General features: G+C 58.6%; 1 protein-coding gene across 10 annotated transcripts in view; it reads left to right on the forward strand.

Annotated features, from left to right (window-relative positions):
- SEPTIN9 (septin 9) overlaps nucleotides 1-13,445 on the forward strand; it is a 155,870-nt gene that overhangs the window by 117,547 nt on the left and 24,878 nt on the right. The window contains exon 1 of one of the 10 annotated variants that reach the window (XM_033091830.1): nucleotides 2,280-2,331. The exons of 7 other annotated variants lie outside the window; for them this stretch is intronic. Coding sequence is in view for 1 of the 3 variants with exons in the window: in XM_033091829.1 (XP_032947720.1) it covers nucleotides 2,662-2,776 (115 nt within the window). In the remaining 2 variants the exon portion in view is untranslated. Of the gene's footprint in view, nucleotides 1-2,279; nucleotides 2,332-2,635; nucleotides 2,777-3,066; nucleotides 3,168-13,445 lie in introns of those variants that run through there. 2 more of the 10 variants (XM_033091829.1, XM_033091834.1) reach the window with 2 other exon arrangements.

Consider the following 13,445-nt stretch of genomic DNA (forward strand, 5'->3'; position numbering starts at 1 on the left):
CCTCTTCCGAACGGTCTGATTGATGCTTCGCAGGCATCTAGCAAATTAATTTCTTAGGAGCAGCTCTGCTCTTTCTGACAGTGGAATCTGAGAGAAATGTCCCCCCGAAAGGGAACACTGTGATGTAGGGGTCAGTGGCCTCGAGATGTGTCCTATCGCCGCCCTAAGTGTGGCTGCACACTGGTGCTAAAAATGTCGTGTGGGGCTAAAATACGATGGTCCAAATAAAGGGCTCTCCAAGGGTCTGGTGTGACGCCAGGATAGCACTGAGAATGTCGAGAGCTGTACTGTCCAGTACAGTAGCCACTGGCCACGTGTGGCTATTGACCACTTGAAGTGTGGCCAGTCCAAACCGGGAGGTGCCGTAAGTGTAAAGTACACGCTGGATTTCAAAGTACGGAAAGAAGAAAGGATGTAACATATCTCAGTTTTTCTGATTGCATGTTCAGTTGATGTTTGCCTCTAATAGGATAAGTAAGATGTATTAAAATTAATGTTGCTTACAGTTTTCACGTGGCTGCTAGGAACTTTAAAGTGACGGACGTGGCTCGCCCTGTCTTTGCTGGAGGATTGATGGGCAGCTGTGCAGGCTCAGGCTTTCTCTAGATGCCAAGGGTGTGCTGAGTACAGGGAACTCTGAGCAGTCCCAGAGAGCAGATGGTTCTGTGTTGGAAAAATGGCCTGGACTTGGGGGGCTTGTCAGGCACGGGGATTCCCTCTCCGGTGCTCTAAAGACCCCCAGCAATCGGGTTATGAGTGAGGGAATGCTGCTAGAGGAGTGTATGAAAAGCACCCAGGCTGCCTTCCTGGAAGAGGAGGTAAGGGGGAGGAGGAAGAGTGAGGGGTGGGCTTGGAAAGCAGGTGGTTTGCGTTTGCCCATGTGCTACCCAGGAAAGGGTGGTGGGCCCTGGGCATGGCCTTCAGGACCAGAAAGCTGGGGGACAAAGTGAGGCCAGAGGCAGAGAGGGCAGTTCCGAGGGGAGGGAAGGCCTTTGCCCACAATGGGGCCAGAGGCCACCAGGGCAGGTGTAGGGCAGAGGTGACAGCCCTGAGGCTTCGTGTTAACCCTGACACCTGGTATGACAGGCGTCTGTCCTGGCATTCTTGGTTGCTGGTTCCTGTAGCTGCCCTTCAGGGCCCAGTGACGAGGGCCTGGCCAGGTGGGCAGGGGGTACCAGGGGGCTGGACCCTCCCCACTCCCTGTCCCAGGAAATCACCTTGGAGGAAAGGGGAGTGTATGTTTTCAGTGGCCGCCTTCTTGGTTCATCTTGCTTTGATTCTTGCGACTAGAGTTGATGGTGCCCACTTAATAGATGGTGGGGGAAGGTCATGTCCCGTGGACGTTGAGTTAAGGGCCCACAGTGATCCCGAGTGAAGGGGCCTTGTTCTGCTCTTTGACCCTAAGCCCGCGTCTCAGGCCCAGCCAGCACTGGCCTCCGTTTCCCTGAGATGGGAACGAGGACTCAGCGCGAGCAGTGCCTCCCCTGGACGCTCCCCGTCTTTGGCCGGGTGCCCAGAGACCAATGGTAGCAGCTACGATGGCTACTCTGCGTGGGGGTAGGGAAGGCTGTGGGACAGCAACCCCCTAAAGCCGTTGTGGCACACCTGCAGACCCCGGAGGCCATTGGGGGGAAAGTAGCCCCCAGGAGTGGGCATGGCTGCTGCTGGGGACGTGCTGGCTCCTGAGCAACTCCGAGGGTTAACCAACTGGACATAGCCTGCCTGTGTGGCCATAGGGTGGGTGCCCTGGAGCCTCACCCACCCGCCACATGATGGGGGTTGGGGGGATCCGGGAATGGGAAAATCGAGCCAGCAAACATCTTGGGAGTGGCAACGTGGGAGTGGTCATGGCCCATGGGGGCGGGGCCAGAGTTGTTCCTCCAGCAGGCAAGAGGACCACTGGCGTCGTCCCTTCAAGAAACCAGCCACTGGCCCTAAAACGGCCTTCACTGGGGCTCCTTTGCACCAGAACTAATGGGGCTCCCTGCCCAGGGCAAATCCCCCCAATCAGCCCCAGGAGCTCTCTCCTAGTGTGGGAGGCAGCCTGGGGCCGGCCTTGGCCACGCCCATGCCTGGGAATGACTCACACATCGGGGGTCAAAGGTCTTGGCAGGGGCTGGGTCTGACCCATCCCAGCCCTTACAGGGTTGCTCCCAGGCTCCCTCCTCAGGGACCACCTAGCCCTTCCCCCCAGGGGTCCCAGCTCAACACAGGGCCTGCAGGGAGGAGGGAAAGCAGGAGACTGACTCACTGCCCAGGCCCTTAGGGCTGGCAAAGCTGGAGCTGGACTGGAATCCGTTCTGAGGCTCCAGGAAGAAGAAAGAGCTCAGGGTGAGCCGGCCCCCACCCCCCCCAGCCCCTGCCCCATTCCTCTCCTGCTGCCTCTCACTTCCGGGGTGTCATCTCCACCAGGGAACACCTCCGCAGTTGGGGGCAAACAGGGCTGGTTGTGCTCCGACCCAGGGCCGCGGCCGCCTGGGAGCCTGGAACAACTCAGGGCTTTGAGGGAGACCTGCAGCCCTGGGGGAGGCCCCCTGGATAGCTTAGGTGTGTCATCTGGGCTGGTAGGTGTCTGGACCTGGGGTGCACCTGGCAGGCGGGGTGCACAGGGAGGGGCAGCAGGGAAAGAGCACCCGTGGGCACTGTCAGATTCTTGGCACCATGCTGCACCTGGGTGTGCCACCCTCAGGCAGGGGGCAAGGGGACGCTATGGAGGAGGGACCGGTGACTGTGGGCGCACCGACTTCTGGCAGGGGCAGCCTGGCGGGACGTGCAGGTGAGCCGCGTCCCCTCTCTCCTTCCCGGAGCTTCCCCAGGAACCCTGTCACTTTCCTTCTGGGGCGACTGAGGCTGGCTGGGTAACTCGGCTCCTTGGGACTTCTTAGCACAGTTTCCACCACCACCCCCCGCCCCCCGTGCAGCTGGCGCCCCTTTCCCACCTGCCCCTCCTCCTCCGCTCCCCTCACCCTGCCCCTCGGAGTCAGTGAGTCCCCAGGAGCCTCCCTTCGAAGGCAGTCGCAGGCCCTCCTACCTCTGCCCGCGCTCTGGGAGGCTCCTTGTTCCGCAGCCACAAAGCCCCTTTGATCCTCTGCTCGGCTCGGAGCCATGTGACCCGGTGGGCGGGCCGCGCTCTCAGGCGGCCGGCGCAGCCCGACTCCGCTGCTGGGGTGAGTCCTCCGCTCCCTTTGTTCCTTCCAGCCTCGCACCGGTGGCAGGGGGGCCCTCAGGTGTGCAGGCTCTTGGGAAGCCCCCTGATGGCCGGGCGGCGGGGCCGGGAGCAGCGCCCCCCCAGGGCCCACCGGCGGGGACCTCCAGCCGGAGGGACAGCTCCCGGTCCCCAGGAGAGGGGCAGCGGGAGCTCGGTCTCCACGCGGGGTCCATATTTTCAGCCTCTGAGTAACTGTACTCAAAGAAAAGGGCTTTGTGCGGCCCCAGCCATCTCTTTGTAAATGTTTGGCCAGCTACGCCGAGTGGTAGGTTCTCCTCCGGCGGAAGTTGCTTGGAGCAGTCAATTTCCCTTCCGCAATCAAGGGGCTTCCCTGACTCCCAGGAGGGCCCACGACTGCGGGTTGGCCTCTCCTTCTGCACAGATTGTCAGCCTTGGGGCCGGCGGCTCCGAGGACTGGGCTGGCCATCAGTTTCAACAGACACTAGCAGTGCAGGAATCAGGTCCCAGCCGGCGGCATTGTTAAGAGGCAGTTTCTTCTTCAGCTTGTCAGTTCCTGGGAGGTTTGGGATATGCGATGGGGGCAGGGGAGGGAGGCCGTGGGGGGCTGCAATGCGTGTGCTTTGCTGGAAGACCTGGTGGGAGAGTGTCCCGCTTCCTGGCAAGGAGCAGGGGGAGGAAGCAACTTCTTGGGGACATGGCTTCCAAGGGGGCATGCCAGCTGAGCTGAGATGCTGGAAGAAACCCCAGATCAAGTCCCACAGCCAACACAGCATGTCACCCCATGCACTGAAGCTGAGGTGCTCAGAGGCAGTGCCATCTGCTCTGAAACTTCATCCTGAGTGTCCCCAGGGGATTGGCTCAGATTCCAGGCTACTGCCTTCGTCCTCCCTCTCCCTTTCCTCCCTGCCGTGAAATCTGCTGGCATTTTTGTCAGAGGTTTGGGGGAGCATCTCTGCTCACCAAAGAGAAGTTTGAAATTCCTCTCCGGGAGAAAAATGTGCCATCTGGCAGCAGGTTTCTGGCGGGGACAGTACCCTGCCTGGAATTCAGCCTGGATCCCGCGTGGAAAAACCTGTTAGGGGAGGAGGTAGAAGCCCTGTCCCCTTAGTACCCGTGGTTCTCCCCTTCATTCGCTGTTGCTTTGCCTGGAACCCTTCATGGGTCTCCCTGGGTGTTTACAGAAATGACATTTCTCTCTGGCCGGCTCCCCCAGCAACGCAGGGGGCTCCTTTTCAGGAACTAGGAAGAAGAGTAAGTTTGTTTAACCATTTATGGTGAGGAGACCGCGAGCGGCCACGTGAGGCCTCTGTTGCTTCCTTCGCTCCCCTCTGGTCTCTTTTGGGTTTAGATGTGTCTGGGGAACGTGGTCCCGTTCTGTGTCTGACCTCTTTTAAGCCGCTCTTCAGGAACCTGCGTTGTCACTGAGCCCTCGCCCACCCCTCCTGGGGTCCCCACTGCCTCCTGATCGTTTCCATGTTGTGGCACCAGCAACACGATTGCATCTGCTGGTTTGTGTCTGTATTCCTGCCAGACTGCTCCTTGGGGCTGGCGCGGGGACAGGGAGGACATTCAGTTCAGCTGGCGCGTGCGTGGGGAGGACCTACTGTGCACCGGGGTCCAGAGCATTCTGAGACAGAGGTGACACAGCCCTGTTCTGTTGGGAGGGGACAGTCACAAGGCAGATAGTAACCAATGCTGTCGTGGGCCCCACTGGCCCAAGCCAAAGACGACCTGTGGGGTCACTCCCTGAGAGCCAGGTCCACTGCCCTGGGCCTCAGTGGGACTCACAGAGCTTGCACCCTGTACCGCTGGGCAACCAGAGTCTCTGGGCTGACTTACCTCCCTACCCCACCCCCTCCCCACTTCCTGTTCTGTCGCCACAGGCCTGAGCTGCTCTGTCAGATAGGGTGGTTTTGCAGGGCTGAGAGGCATTCCACAGAAGGGAAGACCCTGTCCATAGGGGAGCCCCCCACCAGCCTGGAGCCGGGCCCAGCTTCCCGTGTCAAAGGTCTCCAGGCTTTTTTAGGAAGCCTGTCATCATGGCTGAGCTTCCGTTAACCAGTCCGCCCCCAGCTGCACGTTTAAATCTCGGGTTGGCTTTCCCATACCACCCGAGAATGCTTGGCTGCCTCCCTCTCTCATTGGCGGGAAGAATGAGGGTGAGGACACACGCTTTTGTGCACCCCGCGTCCTGGGCTGGGGGCATCTGCAGCGACGGTCAGCCTTCCGCACACCCTGTGGCTCCCGCCCATGGAGTTGGATGTGGGCAGGGAGGCCCCAGCTCCACCCAGCGCTGGTCTCAGGGAAGACGCTTCCAGCAAAAACCACAGCCCTTGGCTGGGTGGGATCCATTCCCAGACTCCTGCCTTCCAGCACCAAGCTTTGATTTGTTTACTGAGCGCCAACCTGGTTTCTTGGACAGGTAGGGACCTGTTCTCAGGAGCTCGGTGGAGCCTTAGGAGGCCTTCCCGGGAACGCCGTTGACGGTGGTCGGCCATGCAGTCAGCTCTGTGGGTGAGCCTCTCCTAAGAGGAGTGGCCTGGGAACCCGAGAAGGCAAAGGTCTAATGCCAGGCTCGGCAGGGTGTCTTGCCCCACCTGGTAGCCCTCCAGCCTGCCTGCCTCCCTGGGGGGCCCTTAGGAGCCTTGTTCTGGGGCGGGCACGGCGGCCTGGGCTCCTTCTTGGGCTGTGGTTGGGTTCATCGTTTTCTCTTCTCTTGTCACCACTCGTGCCGGGCTCTGAGCGCAGGTGAGGAGCGGGCTTAATCCTGCGAGGCCCAGGGATTGCGTTTTGAATCAGACTTTCTACACCAGCCTCAGCTGCCACTTGCCCTTCCCGCCTCCAGAGCAGAGTTAATGCTCACCGCAGCTGGTGTCCTGGGGGAGCAGCTGGTCCTTGGCTTGGGGGGTTGGGGGTCAGCTCAGCCCAAAGGCCCTGAAAGGTGAAGATAACCCACCGGCCCACTCCCCCTTCCTCACTGTTCCAGCCTAAATGTGATTTTTAAACACTTTAATTGGGGTCCAGTAGCTGGATCATGGCAGAAGCACCCCCAGATTTCTTGTCACTCTCCTGAAGCTGGAGGTGGGGGACACTATAAGATGTCAGGTCCTGAACGCCCAGGGCTACACTTGCAACCCCAGCTCCGGGGTGGGGTTGAGTCGCCAGCACTGATCCCCACGTGGCTTCAGGAAGAAGGTTCACAGCCGCTGGGGCGCCCCTGCTCCGTCCGTCGCACCTGGCTGGCACGTGGCTCCCCCTTCCCGGGTCCGTGCCCCCAGACGGCCTGCTCTGCAGGATGCCAGGTACCCGGTGCCCAGTGATGGTCCTCCAGTTTGGATGTTTCTCCAAACGGTCATCGGTCCGTGGAATGTGCGTGGACCGCCTCCTGCGTCCCAGATCCTTATCGCTTATCTCGCAGGCCTAGTTCCAGGTACCTGTCACCAGGCCTCTGCCATGGGACAGCAGATAAGCTTTTCCTGGCCAGAGCAGGGAAGTGAATTTGCCCTGTTGGTGAAGGACGGCCCCCCCACCCCCCGCCGTGCACCAGTTGGGGATGTTTGTGTCTGTCTGTCTCTCACTAGACTGTGGACTTGAGAAAGGGATTGTGTTTTATTGATCTCTGTCCTTGGGTCACAGGTGCTGGCTCAGTTAATGTTTGAATGAATGCATGGTCAGCCCCATGTGACCGCAACATTTTATCTTTCTCCAAACACCGCGTGGTTTCTGTAAGACTAGCTCCACAGCCTTGTAAGAATAGGTATTCGTCTGGCTCTCTTTATACGTGTCTCCTCGAAGCCTTTTTTAAGAAAAAGGGACAAGGAGCAGCATGTCTTCAGTGACTTGAAAACATTCTCCCTGGGGCAGGGGACTGGACCAAATGACCGCATCCCTGCCCACATGCCCGGGTGCTGAGGGAGCATTGGAGGAGTGAGGACGGGGTCCGCGTCTTTGTTCCTTGTCTGCCGAGGCCGGAGGAAAAGCTGCCCGGTGCGGGTGACAGTTATGGGCCCCGAAGACTAATGACAAGTTGGACAGCGGCCCCATTGAGTCAGAGGAGGAAGAATCACTGTGGATTGTAGCTGGGGGACGGGGCGGGTGGAGGCCAAGGGCAGGAGATCAACTCAGAGGGTGGTGGAGGGGGCTCTCCATCCAGAGGAGCCGGCAGCAGGCTGTCCACCCCCACGACTTCTCTGCCTCGTGGCCTCCCTCACCTGCCCCCGGCCCAGTGGTGACAGGACACCAAGTGGCTCACACACCACATTCTGCTAATGTAGTGCTGTCATGCATTAGTGGCTTAGCTGTCACCTGCCAGGGCCGCAGCCCCACAACCGGCGCTGTCCTGACCCGGCTTACAGTGGGCTGGTGCCGGGGTCCCTTGGTCTTCATCTCAGGGAATTTCATATAAGTGACCTTTGTCACCAGCGGGTGGGTGGGGCTGCCCCCTTCTCACGTGACGGGCGGAAGCTGAGTCAGAGAAGTGAAATGATGGGTCAGAAGGTTTCCATGGCAAAACTTCCCAACTTCCTCATGGGAAGAAGAAGTTTTAAAAGGTTTTTTCCCATGTAGTTGTTTCACATGTAGTGGTTCACATGTAGTTTCACGTGTAGTGGTTCACATGTAGTTTAAAAACTAGAAAAACAGAAAGATCCCAGGGTGTCACCCACTCTGCCTGTGAGAAGCTGAGGACAGGTGGGAAAGGTGTTTCTGATTCTGCAGCCCTGGCCGTCCACCCACCCACACCCACCCACACACCACGATCCATCCTCTCGGCCCCAGAACTTCATTTTAAAACACATGGGCCGGGCTCTTGCCCCATTCAACAGACATGAAAACTGAGGCAAAGCAGTGAAGTCACCACGGAGGTGTTTAGGTTGGTGAGAAAGTGCTTCCTGTAACTTTCTACACTTAGAGAACAAGTAAATAAGGTTTTTTTGTTATAAGTGAATTGATTCTTAGAGAAGAAATGGGTTTTAAGCCGACCCATTGAGCCATTCTACCCCAGGCCACCCTACCCTAAGACCTGTTTGCTTATAAATCCAAGTGCCGCCTACTCGCCGCCTGGTTACAGCGGCTCCCCAGAGCCTCCTGTGCCACCTCCTCCGGAGGCACAGCTGCACACGGAACAGCCCCCAGTGAGGGCCCCGACTGCGGCATCCTGGATCCCTGCTCCATCATTCTTCCTGGAGAGCCAGACTGCAGGCTCCCCAAATTCCGTGAGGTTGGTAGGTGTTCCAGCAGCTTCACACAGGGGCAGATGAACTACCTGGGTTCCTCTGCACCTGTCAGTGACTATGTGACCCAAGACATGTGACCTGCTCTCGCTGAGCCACAGTCTTCTGTGTGAAAAACATAGTAGTTTCACTTCATGGGGTCGTCATGGGGACAATGGAGATCAAACAAAACGTTTAGCCCAGAACTGGACAGGTAGAAATGCTAAGTGTATGTTACCCTGGTTGTTAAGTCCCAGCCCCGTGGTAGTCCTTCCAAGAAGCTTCCGACCCAGGTAGGTGGTAAGTACACATCGGCTCTAAGATCAGGTGCCCTAGGACCCATGGGTGTCCCCAGGAAGGCGGTTCATTTGCAGCTGGGACTCAGCAAAGGCTTCAGGACCCAGAAGTGTTGAGAAGCGTCTCTGGGCTCTGGGCTCTCGCCCGAGATACAGGAGGAGAGCAGCTGGGATGTAGGGACGAGGGGAGAAAGCTCGGAGTTCAGAAACGGAGGTGGGTGTGGGGGTGCCCATGGAGGTGGGGCTGGAAGGCAGGGTCAGGCCGAAGGGCATCCTCAAGGGGCTTGGGAGGTGTGGTGCCCGTGTGTCCAGCTCCAAGGTCTGGTGGCTGGCTGCTCCTGGAGCCTCTCACTTCCCCGAGTGCCACCCCCATACCACACCCCCTCAGCAGATGCCTGCTTCCTGCTTCCTGCTTGCCTGGCACGAAGTTTCAATAAGAAGGTCCTCAGCTGTCCTTTCCCGTCTGTCTTGGCTGCCTCCCCAGCCTCCTCCAGGAGCTGGATGCCCTGGTCCCATCTTCCCGAGGCCCCTGGGACCCTGCCCGGGCCACCCTGTCTTATTCAGTCCCTCCTGTGTTCGTCCAACAATGCTTTCTGGACCTCCCTCAGTGTTTGAGACCCTGACCCGGCTGCAGGGAGGGGCCTGACGCCGCTGTCTCCCCGGAGCAGATTCTGGGGCCACGTCCATGTTGGGATGCGGAAGGATGAACCGCTGACATCCCCACCCTGCACGTGCCTCAGTTTCTCCATCTGGCTCAGCAGCAGAAACTCCTGTCTGCTGCCAGTTCATAGGGGTGTCAGGGAGATTCATTACGCAGGGATGGGGGCTGGTCCCCTGAGGGCCCAGGTGTTTGTGGGTGGGGCAGGGGTGAGGGAAGCCCCCTCTGTGTGTGCCCCCTGAGCTGGCTGCTCACCAGGCTCCTCCCCAGCTCACCGTGGGGTTCTCCAAGGACTTCTGGGAGTAAAGAGTAATTAACAGTATGGGCACTTGGAGACTCAAATAATTAAACCTGAGCAATCCCGGGGCCCCTCTCCCTCTGGGGCGTGGGCCACTGGTAAAAGTGGGTCCTAATGAATTCTCTGTCTTGTTTTCACAGAGGCTCTGCCTGCTGAGGCTCTGCCCACCCTGCATCCTTGGGGTTTGGGGTGGGGGGAGGGAGAGGGTGGGCCTCTGACAGATTTGGGGTAGGTCCTGCCAGAGACGGCCCAGGAAATCTACTGGCTGCCCCCCCCCCCCGCACCCACCCACCCCCCAGCAGCTGCTGGTGGTTTCCTCTGGCCTGCGGTGGACGGTAGACGGTGGACGGTAGACGCTGACCAGACTCAGCACCTGGCCCCCCTGCCAGGCCTGGGTCCTGTTGCTACTGCGGCCAGGTGGCTGGTTCAGGTACAAGGCAGGGGACTGCAAGCCACGCGGGTGTCTGGGGGAAGCAGAGGTTTTCCCTTGTCTCCTCCTGCCCTAAGACCTGGGAGGAGCTGAGTCGGCCCGTCTGGGTGTTGATTGGCTGCACTGTTACTGCTATTGCGACTTCCTCTGCTTTCAAGTTGAGGTTTATGGCTTCCGTCTGTATTTAAAAGGGGCCTGCTCCTGGGTCGTTCTGTGACCCACCGAGGGCCCTGGGTTAAGATTAATGGTGAGTCCTAATGAGCGTTGGTGGTACGAGGACCCCCCCCCCCCACCACCACCACCGTTGGCCTGCAGAGTCGATGGGGAGCTGTGAAGGCTGGATGCTGGAGCGGTGCTGGGGGCCGCCCGCCCGCCCGTGCCTGCAAAGGACACAGTCCTTACTCTCGTTTGTTGGGGAACCGGCACAGGTCACCTGCTTGGTTGTCGTTAATAATAGCTTTATTGACGTAATTCACTCTTTTAAAGTGTACAATTCAGTGGTTTATAGGCTAGTCACAAAGTTACGCAACCATCACCACTCGTTCAGAACATTTTCATCATGTCCCCAAAGAGACCTGTCCCCATCAGCAGTCACTCCGCATCCCCCTCCCTCCAGTCCCCGGCGACCACTAATCTGCTTTGTGTCTGGCTTCTCACTTCACATAATGTTTTTTAAGGTCCATGGTGGGTAACGTCCGCACTTTTCCTTTTCATGGCTGAGTAGTGTCCCGCTTTATGGCGGCGTCACAGTTTGTTTCTCCAGATGATGGGCATTTGGGCTGTTTGCACTTTTTCGCTGTCGTCACTCCTGCAGCCGTGAGCACTGGCGTACAGGTTGGGCTGGACGTGTGTTTTAATTTATCTGGGGGAACTGGCCACATCAGGTCTGGCTCACCTGCGAGTGGGGTGCACTGTTGGCCCCTTGGGCCTGGCCCCCAGGGCTGTGAGCATCTCATACTTTCCCCCCCGTAGCAGGTCTTGAATCTGTGTCTGTGCGGTTTGCCAGGTGTCCTTTTGTTTCCTGATGAGTCCAGGGCAAGCTCAGTGGAATAAGATGAATCCACATTGGTTCTGCCTGGACGCGGGGGTGGGGGGGGGTGGGCACAGGTAGCCAGTTGGGTCTGCTACTGGGTCCTGGCATGATTTCTAGGTTCCTTTGGCTGCACAGGGCCCAGAATTAGGCAGAAAGGGGAAATGGAAGGTTTGCGTGTCCTTTCTTGGGAAGCCCCGGGAGTGTGCAGCACTGAGCCGTTGCAGTGTGAGAGGAGTGGGTGGGCTTGGTGTACCCCGCTCCCATTAGGAAGGGCTCCCATTAGGAAGGTCGAGGAGAGTTCTGGGGGTGTGGGAAGCTGCTGCTCTTTCTGGGATAATGTGCCTTGTGTGGGGGCGGTGGGGGGAGGGAATGATACCGTTTCCTTCCTGGGAAGGTGGACCTGCAGGGTGCTGCCTCGGGATCCAGCGAGGGGGTGTGGGCCGTCACAGGTCTCCCAGGGCCGAGGTCTCAGGGAACAACATGCTGCAGCGTTTCTGGACCCTTCTATGCCTAGCACACAAAAGTTAAACTGTAAAACAAATGCCTGGCCACTGTCATTTTAAACCACCACACAAGTGCATACGCGAAGGCCCCCCTCCCCCTCCGCGCCACACACACACACACACACACACACACACACACACACACACACACACACAGACACACCCCAGGCGCCTGCTCCCCCAACAGCCCCAGGTTTGGCCTCATGAGCTGTCCCTCTCTGTCTACTCAGCGTGCAGCCCTTGAGCGCACTGGGAAGAGCCCATTTGGCGTAATCTTGGGAAGGCGGCCGAGCGGTCAGGCAGGGCCAGGCCCCCTCCCTCCTCTTCCCGGCCGGCCGGGCAGCTGGAGGGGCCTCTGCTGTTTGCAGGCAGAAATTATCATATGAATGCGCCTCCTTCCCTGAGCCGTTAGCTGGAGGGACCAGGAGGGGACAGGCTCCCACCCTCGGGCTCCCAGGTACCGGCTGGCTGCAGAGAGCGACTGGAAGACAGCGGGCATTTTCTGTCCCACAGTAGGTCACCCCCAGGGTGCGGAGGGTGCCAGGGTGGGTTCAGGTCTGCCTGTGTGTCAGGGAGGGCATCCTGGGTCCCAGCAAGTGTGGGAGACCCCCAGGGACTGGCGCAATGCCTAAACTGAACTTTCTTTCACCGCCGCTTTGTAACAACACATTGTTGCTGTCGTTTTTTTGTTCTTTTGGTCCGATTTCAAAAGTCGCAGCTAATTACCGCAGGAAATGCGGACTCTAAGAAAGGACTTCAAGGTGAGGATTAGAGGCGACAAAGTAAAGTCGAGCCCTTTGTAAACTGTGAAGTGCTGTGTGCTGCCAGCCCAGAGGTCGGCACTTCTCTGAGGGTCCGTTGTGTCTTAGTTCTTGGCTGAGCTCCTGGGGGCCCGGGCTGGGTCTTGTACATTGTGGAGCCCCTGGTTGTGTCTCAGTAAATTCTCTTTGCCAGTTGCCCAAATCACTCCAAGTTTGGGCTGGTGATCTGTCATGTTGAGCTGCCGGACAGCAAATTAATAGATGCCAGGAAAAGTCATCCTTGGACCATGAAACTCTTGAATCAGATACTGGGTCTCAGCGGCATTTCTTCCGGGGACACCTCGTGACCGGTGGCCTGGTCTCTCCACGTAGGGGTCCCAGTCCTCACTGTAGCACAGGCCAAGCCAGCATTTCAGAGTCAGGACAGAGATGGGCCCCGGTGTCCTGATCAGAGTTGCCTGCCCACCAGCCTTGCCGGCCCCATTTTTACATCTGCTAGGCTCCTGGGACAGCCTCAGCATCGCTGGGCCCTGGCAGGGGGTGGGTGGGTGGGGTTAAGACCCTGCCACAGGCCAGCCAGCCGCCACCCACCTCCCTTCTCCAGTGGGCACCCCTAACCCGTCACTGGCCATTTCCTGAGCAAAATTTCCTGAATGGGCAGGAGCTGCCCCAGGAAGCCCATCCATCCTTCCTCCATTCTTTGTGGCTCCAGAAGGACGATAGAAACCGGAAATTGTTAACATCTCATTCACAGGCTGCCACACACCGAAACCGCGGGGAAGCCTGTGGGAAAGGATGCAGGCCAACACTTCCGGGAACCTCGAGAGGGGCTGGGGCTGGAGAGGCGCCACCTGGGTTGCAAGGGAGCAGTGGCGTCTCCCCGTGACTGTGGGAAGAAAGGAGGGTGGAGGAAAGGGCACCGAGCTCACCACTCATTGACTGATTTATTCATACGACCGACAGCATCTTACTGGGTGCTTTGATGTGTAAGGTTTTGAGAGCAGCGAATCAGAGACCCTGGGAGGTCCCACCGGATGGCGGAGGCAGGCGGGCGGGCACTGGACAGAACAGGATGAAATATGGAATT

This window comes from Rhinolophus ferrumequinum, chromosome 21 (assembly GCF_004115265.2).
Source record: "Rhinolophus ferrumequinum isolate MPI-CBG mRhiFer1 chromosome 21, mRhiFer1_v1.p, whole genome shotgun sequence".
In the NCBI taxonomy this organism is placed as follows: domain Eukaryota; kingdom Metazoa; phylum Chordata; class Mammalia; order Chiroptera; family Rhinolophidae; genus Rhinolophus; species Rhinolophus ferrumequinum.